Source organism: Cokeromyces recurvatus (assembly GCF_025118155.1).
Source record: "Cokeromyces recurvatus strain NRRL 2243 chromosome Unknown BX663scaffold_9, whole genome shotgun sequence".
Classification (NCBI taxonomy): Eukaryota; Fungi; Mucoromycota; class Mucoromycetes; order Mucorales; family Mucoraceae; genus Cokeromyces; species Cokeromyces recurvatus.
In genome coordinates, this window is record NW_026251395.1 from 382,477 (window position 1) to 400,405 (window position 17,929).

The following is a 17,929-nucleotide window of genomic DNA, read 5'->3' on the forward strand; positions in this document are numbered from 1 at the left end:
AAAATGCAAATTTTAATACATCATGACAAAAATATGATTTCCGCTGAACAATAAGATTTATTGTTTGTGGTAAAAAACTTTTTTTTTTTTTTTTTTTTTTTTCCTTTCTCTTTTTATTCAACATTATTCATTCATTCATTTTATAAAAAAAAAAATGACATATTCATTTACAAGAGATAGAACAGCGGAAATAAGAGGAGACGTTTCTGATATAGAAGTAAAGTATTCCAGATAAGAACAAATATATATATCTAACATTCATTATAGAATCAATATAATAATAATGATAGGTAACATGTATTGAAATAAATAAAAATTGCATTATTTATTAAAGTGATAGTATACATATATAAAAGGCTTAATTTAAATAACAACTCTACATGCACTTCACCACAAGAGCAAGAAGCATCTTATGAAATGACAAACTTGACACATACTCAAGGATTTCTTCAACAAGTATACTATCTCATTTGTTTTAAAAAGAAAGAAAGAAAGATAATTCATTAACAACAAAAACAATAGATTGATAGGTTAAAATATGATATAGATTCTATCAATAACAGTATTGATAAAATTGGAAACTTACACAGTAATGCTTTATCTACCTTTAATGATCAACAATCAAAACAAATTGCAAAAGAAGTCGAAAGAATGAAAGTAGAAACACAAAAGAAGAATCTGTATATTAAAAACAGTATTCAACGTAAAGGAATAAAATAAAAAGAAGGAGTGAGAATGATTAGATAATAAAATCATCTAATAGAACTTGAAAATTCAAATGGGAGGTTATCTTTAAATGATCCAAATATAAATATGCGTAAATCACAGGTAAATAAAGAGAATAGAACCCTTTATTATGATTGATTGTAATGTATTTTATAGATTATTGCTTTGAAAAGAAGATTTCTAGATACGATTCAAAGATATCAAGATGTTGAAAGGAACTTTCAATTAAAATATAGACAACGTATTGAACGTCAAATTAGAATTGGTTCGTAATGGAGACTACGTATAATGATTTATTTGTTTATTTATTTATTTATTGTTAGTTAAACCAAATGCCTCTGAAGAAGAAATAGAGAATATACTGGATGCAGATGATATGCCGCAGATATTTGCCCAATCAGTCAGTAGTAGTAATAATAATAATAAAAGAGAAAGAGACATTAACACGGATATCAAATTCATAGTTAGTGAATATGGATAGACAAGGTCAATCAAAGGCTGTCTTGTCTGAAGTTCAAAATAGACACGATGATATTAAGCATATTGAAAAGACAATCATCGTAGGTTTCTTATTCAAGCTAATATAATAAAATCATCATTTAAATCATCATTTAAATAGGAATTGCATCAACTGTTTATGGATATGCAAATGATGGTTGAACAACAAGGTGAATTATTAAATACAGCAGAACAAAATGTACATGAAACAGCCAATAATTTAAAAGAAGGAAATCAACTTTTAACGAGAGCCATTCAACTTGCAAGATCAACACGTGCAGTAATAAAAAAAAATAAATCGAACTTTTTTTTTATATGAGTATTTAATTATTTATCTTTATTTTTATAATAGAAAAAATGGTGCTGTTTATTTTTATGTATTGGTATTTGTGTCATGATTGCAATCCTCGTTTGGTGGTTTGGATTTGATCATGTCGTAAGTTAAATTTTTTTTTTTTTTTATTTAATCTCTCAGCAGATTTTTATTTAAAATGATCGATTTTATTAGGGCGTTGGAGGTGGAGGCAGCAACACTAATAATAACACGACAACAACATCTTGATCATTTATTTCTAATAACTTTTTGTGTGTATGTATTATGTACTAATAATAAAATTTATGTATAGTTTTTTTTTCTTTTTCTTTTTTTTTTTTTTTTTTTTGAATGGTATGGTATATTTAAGACACTCTCTCCTTCTTCTTCTTCACACTCTTTTTTAAAATACTTCTTCAGAACGTTTGTTGATACCAAATATTCTAACTTGATGCATAGCAGGTAATTTAGCAATCAACACGATAATAAGAGAACAGAAATTAATAGCAAATTGTAAGAAATCATAATGTGTATAATGTGTACTTAATAAGAATCTATATAAATCATTAGTTTGTATATATATATGTGTGTATACTTGTCATTTAGGACTTACAAAATAATAGGCACTGCAACTAGAAACTTCCTTGTTGCTGTAAATTGAACTCCATCATCAATTTGTTCCCAAACTGTTAAACCATCATATGCACCTTGATGATTATTATTTTCAAAAGTGGGTATACCTTGTAACCAATGAAACATAATAAAGTGACCCTAAAAGAAAGAATCAATAAATAGGCCACCCCTTATAAAATTAGAATAGATATTACTGCATTAAAAGTTAAATTAGTTAATGTCCAACTTGTCTCTGAAGATATAAAGGGAATAAGCGAATATAATAGTTTAAGTGCAATCACAATAAGCATCACTGTCACCCAAGCGCCTATTCATTCATCAATCAATCAATAAACAAACAAACAATGTGTATTTCTCTCTCTCTCTCTCTCTCTTTTATTTGTGGCTTTTATACTATTATATACCTTTATAATTGATCCAATTTGTAGTATAAACTAATCGACTAGGCGCTGACTCTTGATCAAGATGAAAATTAGCTTTCCTTTCTCTTATACTTGACATTTTCAAACAAAACAAAATAATAATAATTAAAGGGTAAAAAGGTAAAAAGATGAAAAAAAAAAAAAAAAAAAAAAGATTAAAAATAAAAATAAAAATAAAAAAAATGTACGTTTTTTTTTTTTTTTTTTTTTTTTTTTTTTTTTTTTTTTAATTTGCCAATGAACCACACAACTAAGTCACATAAAGAACTTTTATTTTTTTTTTTTCGGATCTTGTGCCCTACTGCAAAAGAGAAAAAGTGTATTCGAGTTGTACATGTCATACCCTTTTTTTTTTAATTGTGGACCCTTTTTTTTATGTTATGTAAGACGATGACGTAAAATAAATCATACATAATAATAAAAGACGATATACAAAGTACTAAGATTGACATATGACTTGTAAGAAAATTTTATTATTATTGTTATTATTATTATTATAGTTACAAAATTAAAAAAAAAAATCAACACGGCTAATTAAGGGAATAAAGTGAGAAAAAAAAAAAAGAAAAAAGTAGAGGGTGGAGGGGGGGTAGATAGATGGAAAGGTATGATATACGAATAGAAATAGGAAGGAAAGTAAGATTTAACGACGTCTCTTAGTGATTCTGTCATCCTCAGGTTCATACAAACACGTATTTTTTCTTTTTTGAATGGGATCATGTATAGAAATATCTTCATCTAAAGGAGGAGATGGTAAGCTTTGTTCTGCTTTTCTAATTGAATTTAATCTATGTTGATAAGTAGTGTGTTGAATCGTGGAAGCCATTGTTGTTGTTGTTGTTGTTGTTTCCAATGCAACAGAAGGAAGTAATGGACCTAAATTAAGATGAGATTGAAGTATCGTAATCCATTCATCATAAGTTTCCTTCTTTACATAAAGACGATAATCTAAAAGCTCCAATAACACTTTTTCAGCATGATTAATTTCTTCTACACTTAAACCGCTCACTTTACTCCAAGCAGAATTCTTGTATGTCTTATCCTGTAAATATTTATGAGCTGAAATAAGAGCGGCCAAGAACATTCTTCTACCACAAGAAACATAGACATCATTATTTCTTTCTTGGGCACGAGCTCGAATTCGAAAGAGATAAAAGATAGCAAGTTGTAAAGTGGAATGTGTTGTACGAGAATATTTAAGAATATGGTGTAAAAATGTATTCAGATCAGCAATAGGCTTGTTATTTCCAGAATTTGTAGAACTAACTGAGTTGGGCCAAATAGAAGCAATGACTTGAACCGTTACAACTGAAGAAATAAAAATAAATAAATGCAAGAATTTCTTTTTTTTTTGAAATAAAACATCATCTATCTATATACTTTACCAACAAGAGCATTCACATAATATTTTTGTTGTTCACGAATATATTCTTGTAATTTACGTTTGGCTTCAACTTCAGTCTGCATAGTATGATTCATCAAGAAAGAAATCAATTTATGTTCATGGTTGTATTTATCATTGGGCTGCGCAACATGAGTGACTGCGGATGTAATTATCTGATGAGGTGTCATGATAACTATATGCCTTTTTTTATGTATATTTTTTTTTAATTTTTTTTCTTTTAAAAAAAAATTTTTTTTATGTAAAGGGGATCTCTCTTTTATATATAGATATAAAAAAAAAAGCTAAACTCGATTGTATTGTTTAATTGTAAAAGCTTGAGACTTGAGAAAAAAGGTTTTTTTTTTTTTGAAAATAGCTTTTTTTGTTTTTTTCTTCAAGGTCAAACCTTTTTAAACAATAATAATAATTGCAATCATGATAAAACTGGGAAATACTGTGTGTGTGTTTTTTTGGTTAAAAAGAAGAAGGGAAAGAAAAGGGTTTAGATGAAGGAATAATTAATTAGTATATAAAATTGTAATGCTTTTTTTTTTCTTTCTTTTTTATAAATTTATATGAAAAAGAAAAGAAACGGGAAAAGATATATAGAAAAGAGAAAGAGTGATAAAAATAAACGTGAGTAGAATTGATATTTTGTGAGTCATGAAAAGAATTTTTATTGGCTAAATATTTTTATCCAATGAATGCGCAGTAAAATAATAAACTATGACTCATGAACAATAATATAAGCCCATTTTTTTTTCTTTTTTTTTCTTTATTTAAACCAGGTCTATTACTAAAGCTATATGCTATGTATAATCATCACGATCTGATTCACTTTTTCTCCCTCCTCCCACCCCCCCTTTTTTTTACTTATCTAGATAAAAAATATAAAACCTTTTTTTTTTATTATTATTATTATAATAAACGTTTTTATTGTTGTTTAATATTTTGATTAATAAAGTTTCACTTTAAAATGACCGTGGTAAAACTATTATAACAATAAAACTCCGTTTCTGTTACATAATATTACCAGGAAAATTTCATTTTTTTAATTAAGGGTTCATACTAATAATAATGACTTGAAATTGAAGTGTTTAAATTACCTTGATCTTTGAATTCAAGAAAGAAGGAAAAAAGAAAAAAGGAAAAAAAAAAAAACTTCTTGTTGATAGATAAATTACATAGCAACTGTGGTCTCTTTATAAAAGTAGATACTATTAAGGTATGAACGCCACGTTGCCACATTGTGCCACAAACTAGATAATTTATTGGTTTCATGCGACAAGATGTCTTTTAGAAAAGTCGGTCATTTTACTTTTATATTTGAGATTATCACTAACAACTTCTCTCTCTCTCTCTCTCTCTCTCTTTTTCTTCTATAGTTTGTGACACAGAATTTTATTTATTTCTTTCTTTCAAATTAAACTATATCTTTTTATTAATAATATTCCTGCTTTGAATAATGGGTTCCTGAAAAAAAAATCTGTCTATTCTCGCACTAGAGAAGCATGCATAGCTACTACCTTTTGGAGATTATTTCAAAATGAGTTGCTTCTTATTTGAATATATGTTTATAAGTTGATTTAAAAATGGTCTCACTTATACATGTGATTCTAATTTTGTCTTGGAAGAATACTTTAAGAAAGATTTTTTTTTCTTTTCTTATATTAAAGAAGTAAATATTAAGTGGCTTTTATTGATATGATTTACTATCGATACTAAAATGTTTCTTTTAGGGTTATGATGTTTTACTATACTAAAAAAAAAAGAGTCAAATAAGGAAGAGGCTTGATCATATCCAGTTACTTTAGAACTAAATCATATCATATACAGGAATGAGCAATACGATTATTCAGTTGATTCTCTTTCAATAATGACTAGTAACTTAATTGTGACGTGCATTACTAACAAGTGAAAAAAATAAAATAAAATAAAATAATAATAGTTATCGTCCTATAGAGATTGCATATTTAGTTAACTTTAATCAAAGTAGCAGTAGGAGCTAGTCATATTCTTCTTCTTGAATAACACGTTACGATTGTCAACAAGCAGTGTAATATGAATAGACATTAAATGATGATAGTTTAACACTAAAAAAAAAAAATGCTTGTCAAAAAGTCAGGTAAAAGAATAATTTACTGGAATAGATTTTCAAACAATCTAGAACTTATGAGTGGAATAGATGATGTATTCATCATTATTCATTTACAGTACAGCTTTGTCTCAGGAAAAAAAAAGGAATACTAAAAAAGATTTGTTCACTCATTGTCTCATCGTTTTCAAGTTCAAAGAAAAAAAAACTATCTCGATTGTGTCTATAATCAGTAAGTTTTCTTGGTTAATTTTACGATATAACAAAATGAGGGCCTATTTTCTTAATTTATCCATCTAATACATCAAGGTGGCAAGAGAGAATGAAAGAGAAAAGATAGGGGAAAATAAACGAATAAAAAATGTAAACGTTGATTGTGTAGATCTATTGTTTTTTTTTCGTATTCATTGATAATATATGCAAGTAGTTAGTATGTTGAAAAGACTCGTTACTACAATGATAGTTTATAAGTTCGTTGTGGTGTATGTAGTTAATGTCACGTGTTCAAACTTTTTTTTTTTTTTTTTTTTTTTTTTTTTTTTTTTTTTTTGTTATGCTGCATTTGTATAAAAATTTATTGTTTCCTTTTACCTTTTTTTTTCTTTTTTTTTTTTTTTTTTTTTTTGCATATCCAGATAAATAATACGTATTCACTTTTTTTTATTGTTCTTTTTTATTGTTCTTTTTTTTTTTAAACTTTCTTAAAAATATATATAATTGTAATATGGAAGATAACAAGACACCTGAAGCACCTTCACCTTGTACAGCAGGATGTGGATTTTATGGCAGCAAGATTTATAATTACATGTGCTCCAAATGCTTTAGAGAATTAGATGCTAAAAATAAACGAGGTAAAATGTAAAATAAAATAAAACTTTTAAATATATTAAAAAAAAACTAATATAAAATAAAAAAAAAAGCTACTAGTATAGAAGTCAAAGACAATCATAGATCCAATACAATATTACCTAATAAAATCGAATCAAATCATCATCAGATAGAAGAAGGAAAAGCTCAGATCGAAGCTTTAGTTAACTATTATGAAGAACAAAAGAAAATTATTATACAAAAGAACAAAGGAAAATGCTTTTCATGTAATTCAAAGGTAATAAAATAAAATAAAGTTAACAGCAGTTTTTTTATTATTATTGTTAATTTTTTTTTTTTTATTTCTCTTTTTTTTCAGATTCCTATTACAAAACAATTGATTAACAAATGCAAATGTGAATACGTATTTTGTGATACACATCGTTACCCTGATAAACACAACTGTACTTTTGATCATGCAAAAAATGATAAAGGTATAAAGGAAAAAAAATGATAAAATGGAACTTTTAATCCTTATTTTTTTTTTCTTTTTGTATAATAGATATTTTAGCAAAGAATAACCCAAAGTTAAATGAAAAGAAGCGAGGCGGCAATTCATTTAATCGTATTGATAGTCTTTAATGTACATACACATTTTGTGCTATAAAATATAAAACTACTTTAAATAAAAAAAAAAAAAAAAAGTGCATTTATCTAGTATGGTATGAATTGTTCCTGATATAATAATAATAATCATAAGAATACTCAACTCACAAAAGGATAGGAGTATAAATTGATATATTCATAAATGTCTATATTAATTAATAGATTTCCCTTTTTTTTTTTATTTGACTATGGAAGAAAACATTCTTATACTAGGATTCAAAACTTATTCCATTTTTGACTGTTTGTGATTTAGATATATATATCTAAGAAGAGAGACAACAAAGCATACATATAAAAAAAAACAAAAAAAAACAGGTGAATCAAAATTATGTAATAGAGAAGAAGCTACCTATTGTTTTAACTCTTTTCGTTTCTTTTTCTTTTTTTTTTTTTTTTGTAATTATACACAAAGACATAAACCATATTCAAATAAAATTTATTTAACTTTGATTTTTCATACATAAATATAAACTCTTTTCTTTCTTTTCTATTCTACTTTTTTAATCAATGACATGATAGAGTCCCTTCTTGGCCTGGGCGTCTCCCTTTTCGAAAGGAAGATCAAAGACGGCATTACTACGGAATCTTCTCAAGAATTGAATAGCTACACTTTCTAAAGTAGTAGGTTGAATATATAAATCTTCAAAAGTAAGGGCATCAGGTGAAATCTTCTCATCTAAGGATAACTATATATACAGGTTATGATATGTAAATATTAAATAATAATAATAAAGTTCTCAAAATTTACTCTTTCAATCAAATCAGGGCTAACCATTTGATTGTAAGGCAACTTGTCGACAAGGGTAGCAGCCATCCTATATATAAATAAAGAACAATTAAATATGAATATACATTGATTCTGCATATACAGAATACTTTACTTTAACAAACGATCGGGCACACGTCGAATAGGAAGGGGCTTTAAAGTGATTTCACGAGCAAGTTCAAAAATTTCCTTGATAGCATATTCTTTGGGTCCATAAAGTTCATAAGTCTTACCTATCGTCGACTCTGCTGTTAACATCACTTCAAGTGCATGAGCAACATCAATAGCCTATAAAACACAATGTAAATATCTATTCTATATATTATGAATTTTTATGCTTTTTTTTTTTTTTTTTTTTTTTTTTTTTTTTTTTTTACAGAAACAGGTCGAATCTTTGTATTGCCTTCATTCACATAAAATTGCCATCCACTACCAGCTGTAAGTAAAAGAAAAAAAAATAGTGTAAGTCATTATATCTCGGTCATTATCTTTATGTATGGTATTTACAGCCAATTACATTCAAGAAACGATCTTCATGACCCCACATAATTCCGGGTCGAACAATAGTAGCATCAGGGAGTATTTCACGAACTGCTTTTTCACCTAAAGCCTAAAAAAAAAATAAAGTTAAATGACTTGTATGTTTTATATTATTTTTTTCTTTTTACCTTTGAACGAAGAAACTTGGAAGATGAATCCTCTGATGCACCTAAAGCAGAGACTTGAACAAATCGAGCTACACCATTTTCAGCACATGTTTCAGCTATACGGCGAGAACCATCGACATGAACTGCATCAAAAGTAAAATTCCTTTTTTTTTTTTTTTTTTTTTTGTTAACAAAACAAAAATTAGCATGTAAATAGATAATATAATCTTTATCTAATATCGTTTTACTTTGTCTCATAATCACGACCAATCAAATTATAAACAATATCCGAGTGACGAATACATTGAGATAATTGTTCCTTATCTCTCAAATCGAATTCCAAAGGAGCAATTTGACCTAAATCGCCTGTCACTTTAAGGTGTCTGGCTTCATCAGAATCCCGAAATGGAATTACAACTTGTGTACCTTGCTTGGCTAAAAAAAAAAAAAGAAAAAGTGAATACAAACAAACATACAAATATATTTGTTCTCCTTATTTCATATTTACCAAGTTTGTTTACAACATAACGACCCAAGAAACCAGTACAACCAAAAACAGTAGCAATATGACCATTGGTACTTGATCTTTATATAAATGGTCTATGATTATTATTGCTGGTAAATAATAGAGGTTTATGTATCATTTATACCTTCCACCTAGACCATATTTAATCATGGGCTGACCTGTCTTTTTTCTAATTGTTAAATCGTGCATGGAACGCTGTAATGTGAATAGTTCAATATTAATGAGTCTATCTTTATTATTATTATTCATCAAAGATTACTTACGACTTGAGATACAGTCGTAATTTTAGTAATGACATTCGTACGTCCAATCTCTAAATTATAACAAAAAAAAAATAAAAAAAATGAGACATCTTCATATATGGTATTGTTTCTTTTTATTTTGTCTTCAAAAAAAATATATATTTACGCTTTACTGTAACCGAGGACAACATTGCTTATTACAAAAAAGAAACTAATTTTATTCAAAAAAAAAAAAAAAAGAGAAGGGTGTTGAGGGAATAGTAAGTATTTATTATTAATGTAATAAACTAAAAAAGACCTTTTTCAAGTTATAAAATTTATTACTTACATCCCCGCTTTTTTTATTTAAATATGGGGCAACTCTGATTTATGAAGCAGCATTAAGATGACGCAAAAAAAAAAAAAAAAAAAAAAAAAAAATAAAAATAAAATAAAATAAAATAGGATATAAAATCTCAGACAAGGGCTGCTTATGTAATAATAAATTACTTTTGTATGTATAATGGCGTTTGACTAATTTTATTATAACGGAAATGAATGATTATCATTATCAGCCTTAACTTGACCATTCGTATTAGTAGCATTAGTGTTAGTATTAAGATTAGTAGTAGTAGTAGTAGTAATTGTAGGATTTATAGTTTCATTCAAATAAGGTTGTTGCGGATATATTGCAGCTGCTATTGGATACCTATTATTATTATTATATATAGAAGGTATGGATGATAAAGAAGTATATTCACCATTATAGGGTAACGTCATTTGTGATTGAGGCGAATATAAATAAGGATAGAATGGTACTGTACCATAACAGTTAAACGAAGATCCATCATAAGATGACGAATTTACAGCAAATTCTTAGAAACAAAATATATACACATACAAATATTTAGGTAAGAACATAAAAGTCTACACACACAGAAAAAAAAAATACTACTACCTCCTGTTTGTCCCCGATTATCATAATAATACTGATTATAACTAATAGAATAATTATTAAAAAAAAAAAAGAAATAAAAAAAAAAGAATTTAATATGTATATACCTTGAATACATAGTAGGCCGATGATATCTGTTAGGATCTCCCTTTACTGAAACCCCATCTGGTCCAGTTACATTTGCAGCTTGCATACCTTTTGGACCTAGAACTAAATCATATTCAACCTATCGAGATAATAATCATATTAAATACAAGTTAGGAAAAAAAAAGTATACAACAGAAGGTATTTCCTTACTTCTTCACCCTATTATAATAAAGAGAGAGAGAGAGAGAGACAAGAAATAGTCGATTAGTTATCTGTTCTTCAAATCCATGTTTAACATAGACGAACCTCTGCAAGATTCTTAAAGCCTCCGTTATTAAAAATAGCTGTATGATGAACAAATACTTCTATTGCATATATAAGCAATAATAATAATAATAATAATAATAATAAAGTATTTTACCTTCAATACTATCATTGTCTTTATTTGAATCAGGAATGATGAATCCAAACCCTTTTATTGAATTAAAAAACTTGACATGTCCTTTATGACGATGTCCATTGTTACTAATCGACATGCTTTAAAATATATATATGTGTATATATATATATATATATATAAAAAGAAAAAAAAATTAAAAATAATTAGAATACTTTACGTAAAAGAGCTAATCATTTTATCATATTTTATGCTATAGTAGATGTCTTAAAAAAAAAAAATAGGGTTATGTTTCACTCTGCTAAAAATATTAAAATTTACTTTTATTCATCAAGTTCTAAAATTTATGTGTGTATTAGTAAACATTATTTTCCCAATTAGACATAATAAACAAACTACAAACAAGGTCATCTTTAGTTTACAATGTACACGTGTATCTTTTAAATGATAAAGTTATCTTTAACAAGTGCAAAATAAGTTTCAATTGAATTCTTCATGCTTCTCATTATGCTTTATATAAAAGTAATATCTTAAAGTATATTCACGTATTCATATCTTCTTCTTTAACGTGACATATCACATGAGTTAAGCCTTTACAAGTCATTGATGAGCTAAGTTTATTAGTGATTGATTGAGTTTATTTAAAATATATTGTCTTGGAGTATGAATGACAGTTTGAACTTGAAGTCTTTAATAATTATACTTTCCCAATATAAATCATGACTTTGATAGTATTCATGGTTATTAAGTTAAAGTACAATACAAAATCTCCTATCTTTTACTCTCTCTCTCTCTCTCTCTCTCTTTCTCTTTCATATCAAAGGCAGAAGGTTTACAGCTTGATTTCATCATAAGGGAGACGCTATTGTAAAATTAAAAAATAGCCTTCATTACTATTACTGCATAGTTATACCCCCTTTCTCGTAACTCAATAAACATTTATATGATAAATAAAGCTGCATAATTTTATTTAATCAGATGACATCGTTAGGCTACAGTACTCTTTTAACCTTTCCTTCCTTCCTTTCTTTCTTTCTTTCTTTTTCTTTTTCCTTTCTTTTTTCTTTTTTTTTTTTGTTATTTTGCCCAATACACGCATATTGAATCTATTATGGCAAAAACTTCAACTAGTTCAGTAAGTGCAAACCCTTTTTTTTTTATTTGAATTTAATGTCCTTGTTTTTTTTTGTATTATGTTTAGTGTTCTGAACTAGCAAGAATAGCAAAGGAATACGAAAAAAAAGAAGATTGGCAAAAAGCTATTGAAGCCCATACACGTGCTTTAAGTAAAAGCTATACATATACATATATATATATATATATATATATATGATGCGATCTAGAATTAACACCGTATGCATATATAATTTTAGATGAATATGAAAAAATCTTTTGTAATGAAAAAGATAAATCTGTAAGCAATTTCTAATCATTACAAACATAAAATGATTTTCTTTTTTTTTTCCCCTTCCCCTCCTCTCTAATCCGATCATATAGTCTCTACAACATCTAGAGACATTTACAAAAATGCATACATTGAAAATAAACGAAATTAAAAAAAAGATGAATAAACGAAATCCTTTTGATATGAAAAAACTGAAGCAGGAAATTAATGCAATACAACGAGGTGAATTATCGTTGCAACAGCAGCAGCAGCAGCAGCAGCTAATTAATGATTCATACGCTATTGTGCCTTTAGAGGTAAAGTAAAGACAAAAAAAAAAAAAAATTGTTTCTCATTATAACGTAGGAAGATGAAGAAGATCCATTTAATAAATTTTGGGGTGTCGTGGAGCCCATGGTAGATAAACTATCCAACTCAATCACAGTTTCATCACCAATAAATGAATCCTATTTGACTTTACATACTTCACAACCTAAAAGACTTATAAGTTATGACACAACTGACAATGAAAAGGAAACAGAACGTATTCAACAAGAAATGTCATCAATAACTGAGTGTTTTTTTTTAAAAGAGAAAGACAAAAGTTCAAAAGAAGAAAATGAAAGTCTAAAAGCCGAAATTATGACCCTGACAACGAAGATAAAAGAATTAGAAAAGGTGAAAAAAAAAAAAAAAAAAAAGAGAGAGAGAGAGAAAAAGCAATGATTACATAATAATAATAATAATTATAAAATAGAAATCAATTGATAGTACAATATTAAAGAGTCATATTATTCAATTTAAAAATGATGTCCATAAAGAAGCACTTCGTATACTACAAACACAAGAAAATGCAATAATGACAAGATCAGCCATGGTAAATAGTAATGGAACATTAAAAAATTTTCGACATACAACAGCAGAAAGAATGAATCGAATTAAAGAATTAGAAAATGCAAATCGAGTATTAAGAGCACAAAATAGAAAACAAGAAGCGTTGATGAATAAATATAGAGAAAGATGGGAGAAATTAAAAGAAGGGGCTAAAAAGAGACAGTCACCACCACTCAATGATAATAATAATAACGTAGTATAGTATAAAAAAAAAAATAATAATTATAATAGTTTCAAATCATTTCATTTATTGTATATAATCTATCTATTTATTATTTCCTATCACTTTGTCTACCAACGTCTGCCTTATAGTGATATTTTTCTTTCCAATGATCAGATACCTTCTTTTGTTCTCCTAATTTTGTATTATGTAATGTCTTACAATCACCAAGATCAGCTTCCTTATGCTGAATAGGATCCTGGTTTTGTGTTAATTCAAGAAACATATGTAACCATGACATGGCATTCCAGACAGTAAAAAATTCTTCTGTAACTGCCTTCTTTGCATTCTCACTCAATTTAGAACGTAATGCAGGTTCCTTAAATAGCTGATAAAGAACATCTGCAACACTATTCACATCACCAATTGGAATTAAATAACCATCTTCTTCATGTTTAATTTGAAGAGGAATTCCACCAGCAGCATAAGCAACAACAGGAATACCCTTGTGCAATGCCTCTGTAACTTTTACTTCGAAGCCCTCACGATGTGATAGTTGGAGAGCTACATAGGCACCACGCATGACCATATTGAGTAATTGATCAGAAGCAGGTAAACGAACAGCAATGATATCCCTTGAGATGGCTGCATATTTACTTGATTCAATAATCGATTGGGCTTGTTCAAAGATAACAGTGCCATCAGGGTCATCAATACTACCATGGCCACAGATGATCAATTGAGGGATATGGATTTCATCAAATTCATCTTCCATCTTGAGACGTAGAAGACGATATGATTCGAGAACATCAGGAATACCCTTAGAGGGATCAAAACGAGCTACTTGTACAATATACGGTCTAAGCCAGTCGACTTCGTTAACACCTAAATCAATACATACACGATTAAAGACCGATCGGTAATAGGTTATACACCAATCTGTCAACGGTTTATTAAGACCGTCCAAAGGATCCGTTGCTGCAGGTAATAAAACTGTATTACAAGAAGGAACAACATCAGGAATGAAACCCTTGATTGGATGAGCCACAAACAAATCAGCTTGTCTAATAAATTGCCAAATGAAACTATAATCATATTAAGCCCCACCGCAAAAAAAAGAGAGAAAAAGATTTAATTTCATATATTTATCTCTAAAATACACACACACATATATCAATGGCTTGATCACACACTTACTTCCATGTATTAGCAGTGGAACCTTCTGGCTCATTTTTGATTAAATCAGCTCTAATTTCGATATGGGATCTAAAAATGATCTTTGTATTTGAAGCATATTTACGAATATGAGGGATAATACCACACACTACAAAATAATTTATATTTTTTTTTTGAGCTTAATTTTACAATTATGTAAAATTGACTTACATTGTGGATCATCAATGACAATGACATCTGAGTTTTTAATTGGACCCTTATCATCCAACCAAAATCTTTGTGCATTTTCATTTGACCAATCAATAAAGACTTGTTTATCCTCCTCTGTCAAGATAACATGAGGTTCAGCTACACCTTGAAGCACGTTATGAAATTTTCTCTTTGTAATATCAAACACTTCAGGCTTTGGACGAGCAACGTACCCTTAAAAATGTTCTCGTTAATAAAGATTGTGTATTTTTTTTTTATTTATATATTTTTTTTTAAGAAAAACACTTACAATGGGCATCAATACCATTCAAATGAAAGAATCTTATTAACGCATGACGCATTAAAGCAACTAGATAAAGCGAAAAGTTTTAGAATAACTCGTTTTGTATAGGAAAGCCACACTAGCATAACTATTTACCTCCACCACCCTGAGGAGTCGAATTAAAGAAGGATACTTTTAACCGTTTCTCTTTAAATGAAGTCACCATCTTTTGCAGTAAACTCCATGTTTCTTGACATACTGTCTCTTGATAGTCACATAATTTTACTAAATGAATGATTTGATTGAAGTCAACTAAAATAGAGAGGGGTGGGGATAGGGGATTTTAAGTTAGTTATATGCATGTATATATATATGTCTATATATACAAGCACACTCAAATAAGCCCTCATTTTCTTTATTTTATTTTATTTTATTTTTTACCTTCAACCTGTTATCATAATGCGTAATAGAAATAATAGGATAATGTAAAACGTCAGTATGATGAAATTGATGCGTGTATAAATATTTATAAATTTTGCTAACCTCATGACGATAACCAACAGAAATACGAGGCAAATTACCAGGATATTTTGGACTTAGCCTTAATAATAAAAGATAATTTGTTATTATTAAAAAGAAAATGAATAAATAAATAACACACACTAATAGTAAATTAGCTTACCACATCACGGCTTTTCTAACAGCGGCACTAGCTCTTTCATCAGATGAATCACCATGAGTTTCAATTCTAAAAGGAATAGCATCTAGTTCTCTCCAATATTCAGACATAGTAGAGATTTCCTCAATATCAATAAAATCACCTTGCTCCTTTAAAAAGCCCTTGGCAATATCATACGAACAAGCAATGAGTTGGACCTTATAGTTTTGTGCCATAGCATAAAGCTCGACAATACCATGAAGTTTAGCAAAGGCTTCAACAATAACTTCCTTTGTAGTTCTCGAGGGATCATGTCGTTTTAATTCACCTGCATAGTAATCTGTAGAGTACATACCATCATGAACAGAGATTGCATAATAACTTTTCCTGTCTTCACGGATTTCAATATCAACACCCAAATAGACAGCTAATGGGACATGAGCAGTAGAAAAGCGACGCGAGGTACGTCTGATTGGAACATGAGCATTGTTTGGTGGCATAATTTAGTTTATTTTTTTATAAGAAAGAAAAGTGAAAAAGAAAAGGAAAAAAAAAAGGATCTGGAAAAAAAAAGAACCAGTAAGTGATTCGGTAAATATCATTTATGCAGCATTTTTTTTTTTTTTTTTTTTTTATGACAGCAACTAAAATTAGGCTCTTAAATTAAACGGCTGCTGTTTTAGTACATTTTCACCTACTCTACTCTATTCAATTCTTATGATTATATACATATATATTTATGTATATACTTCTTTCAGAAAAGAATCCTTGATATCTTCTAGTTTTTACCTAACAAAATGATTTTTACTATATTAATGTCTTATCGGAAGTGTGACTCCTTTTATAGATGTGCATATTACGAATAGTAGATATTTGCTGAAAAATCGAAAATTAAGCTGAAGACTTAAACAATACTACAGCGGACTACTTGAAATCAAACAAACGGTCCAAACAACACTTTTATGTATCAAACTGTTGAAAGCAAGTCTTCTACAGAAGTTCTCGTTTTGAGTTTACAATTTTTTTTTTTGAAGAACTAGCTGTTTTCTTTCTTCGCGTTATCTTTTATACACTCTTTGAAACTCTATCTCTTTCTTCTCTTTAAAGCTATTATTCTTTCCAAACTGATCAAAACCTAAAGAGCCTTGTTATCATGATCATCATAAAAAAGAGCTCAATTGCCATAATATAGTAATAAGAAAGATTACAGCCTAACTCTTTAAAATGCATAAACTGCCAAGAATATTTCGTGAAATTACAACTGAAAAAAGCGTTCCACAACACAGCTAGAAGGGAACATCCTGTAAAATTGCAAGAAATAAAACTACTGTATAAAATGACATTTTTTATATTATTGATAGCTTATCTACTCTTATTCTTTTGGAGAATGTATGAACATCATGCTCTGTTGTGTAACTGCATTTAACTAGTTTTGGCTTAATTTCTTTACAAGAATGCTCAGCATATTCACATGAATATTTATACATATAAAAAAAGTAAACAAACTTCTTACTTTCTTACTTTCTTGCTTACTTTCAAAGAAGACAGTAATGCTTTACTACATTCAAATAAAAGGCAAAACTTATCTCTAAAGTATTAAAAAGAAAAGAGAAAAAAAAAGACAAGGGAAAAGGCAGAAGAGAAGATTTAACGCAAAGTAAATTAAAAACAAAAAAAAATACGCTAAGATTAAACTTTAATAACTTCTTCTTTTTGTTTATTTTTTTCTCCTGAATTTTACTATAAAAAAAAAGTACATTTTTTGTTTTTTTTTCCTTTTTTTTTTCTCTTCTTTTTTTCTTTAGCTTTTTTTTTTTTTATTTTTCCTATTCTTCTTTATTTTTACTTGAAACTATGGGTAGACATTGTCAGGGTTATGAAGTGTGCTCAAGTCACATAGCTTGGCTTACTTGAGTTTGTAGAACTGTCCGTTTATAACATGGCTAAAGGAGAGGGCCTAGACTCTCTTTTGGTTACTACATGCATATCCGCCTTCACCTTGGGTTATTGCAACCTTAGATAATTGATGGGACCTTATCGAA

At 28.2% G+C, this 17,929-nt stretch overlaps 8 protein-coding genes across 8 annotated transcripts; 3 read left to right on the forward strand and 5 right to left on the reverse strand.

Annotated features, from left to right (window-relative positions):
* Nucleotides 1–417: 417 nt before the first annotated feature.
* Nucleotides 418–1,786, forward strand: BX663DRAFT_485422 (t-SNARE; the record flags this gene model as incomplete). Its single annotated transcript, XM_051524610.1, has 9 exons — nt 418–456; nt 523–703; nt 764–828; nt 883–991; nt 1,050–1,126; nt 1,191–1,286; nt 1,346–1,504; nt 1,577–1,660; nt 1,733–1,786. 9 exons carry the CDS (start codon nt 418–420, stop codon nt 1,784–1,786), a joined length of 864 nt encoding a protein of 287 aa, XP_051383916.1.
* An 80-nt stretch (nt 1,787–1,866) lies between these two features.
* On the reverse strand, nt 1,867–2,736 carry BX663DRAFT_505738 (ORMDL family-domain-containing protein). Its single transcript, XM_051527110.1, has 4 exons — nt 2,575–2,736; nt 2,365–2,477; nt 2,151–2,308; nt 1,867–2,091 (listed from the first exon to the last, which is right to left on the reverse strand). Exons 1-4 carry the CDS (start codon nt 2,669–2,671, stop codon nt 1,941–1,943), a joined length of 519 nt encoding a protein of 172 aa, XP_051383917.1. The 5' UTR covers nt 2,672–2,736; the 3' UTR covers nt 1,867–1,940.
* A 499-nt stretch (nt 2,737–3,235) lies between these two features.
* On the reverse strand, nt 3,236–4,059 carry BX663DRAFT_432818 (cyclin-domain-containing protein; the record flags this gene model as incomplete). Its single annotated transcript, XM_051522959.1, has 2 exons — nt 3,236–3,900; nt 3,978–4,059. The coding sequence occupies 2 exons, from the start codon at nt 4,057–4,059 to the stop codon at nt 3,236–3,238; spliced, it is 747 nt and encodes a 248-aa protein (XP_051383918.1).
* A 2,817-nt stretch (nt 4,060–6,876) lies between these two features.
* BX663DRAFT_432349 (uncharacterized protein) lies at nt 6,877–7,520 on the forward strand (the record flags this gene model as incomplete). The annotated part of the gene is made up of 4 exons (XM_051522926.1): nt 6,877–6,922; nt 7,007–7,176; nt 7,258–7,372; nt 7,441–7,520. The coding sequence occupies 4 exons, from the start codon at nt 6,877–6,879 to the stop codon at nt 7,518–7,520; spliced, it is 411 nt and encodes a 136-aa protein (XP_051383919.1).
* Nucleotides 7,521–7,959: 439 nt separating this feature from the next.
* BX663DRAFT_470943 (uncharacterized protein) lies at nt 7,960–9,948 on the reverse strand. Its single transcript, XM_051524141.1, has 11 exons — nt 9,892–9,948; nt 9,747–9,796; nt 9,608–9,678; nt 9,466–9,542; nt 9,206–9,392; nt 8,979–9,120; nt 8,818–8,920; nt 8,688–8,746; nt 8,426–8,598; nt 8,293–8,359; nt 7,960–8,230 (listed from the first exon to the last, which is right to left on the reverse strand). Exons 1-11 carry the CDS (start codon nt 9,914–9,916, stop codon nt 8,045–8,047), a joined length of 1,140 nt encoding a protein of 379 aa, XP_051383920.1. The 5' UTR covers nt 9,917–9,948; the 3' UTR covers nt 7,960–8,044.
* Nucleotides 9,949–10,210: 262 nt separating this feature from the next.
* On the reverse strand, nt 10,211–11,379 carry BX663DRAFT_505756 (cold-shock' DNA-binding domain-containing protein). The gene is made up of 7 exons (XM_051527111.1): nt 11,168–11,379; nt 11,053–11,111; nt 10,957–10,965; nt 10,767–10,885; nt 10,663–10,703; nt 10,466–10,579; nt 10,211–10,402 (listed from the first exon to the last, which is right to left on the reverse strand). Exons 1-7 carry the CDS (start codon nt 11,280–11,282, stop codon nt 10,248–10,250), a joined length of 612 nt encoding a protein of 203 aa, XP_051383921.1. The 5' UTR covers nt 11,283–11,379; the 3' UTR covers nt 10,211–10,247.
* An 875-nt stretch (nt 11,380–12,254) lies between these two features.
* Nucleotides 12,255–13,623, forward strand: BX663DRAFT_551002 (uncharacterized protein; the record flags this gene model as incomplete). Its single annotated transcript, XM_051531253.1, has 6 exons — nt 12,255–12,278; nt 12,345–12,429; nt 12,517–12,557; nt 12,641–12,844; nt 12,894–13,205; nt 13,285–13,623. The coding sequence occupies 6 exons, from the start codon at nt 12,255–12,257 to the stop codon at nt 13,621–13,623; spliced, it is 1,005 nt and encodes a 334-aa protein (XP_051383922.1).
* A 70-nt stretch (nt 13,624–13,693) lies between these two features.
* BX663DRAFT_432358 (uncharacterized protein) lies at nt 13,694–16,387 on the reverse strand (the record flags this gene model as incomplete). Its single annotated transcript, XM_051522928.1, has 7 exons — nt 13,694–14,666; nt 14,779–14,905; nt 14,968–15,180; nt 15,257–15,316; nt 15,386–15,541; nt 15,811–15,830; nt 15,912–16,387. 7 exons carry the CDS (start codon nt 16,385–16,387, stop codon nt 13,694–13,696), a joined length of 2,025 nt encoding a protein of 674 aa, XP_051383923.1.
* Between the last annotated feature and the right edge of the window lie 1,542 nt (nt 16,388–17,929).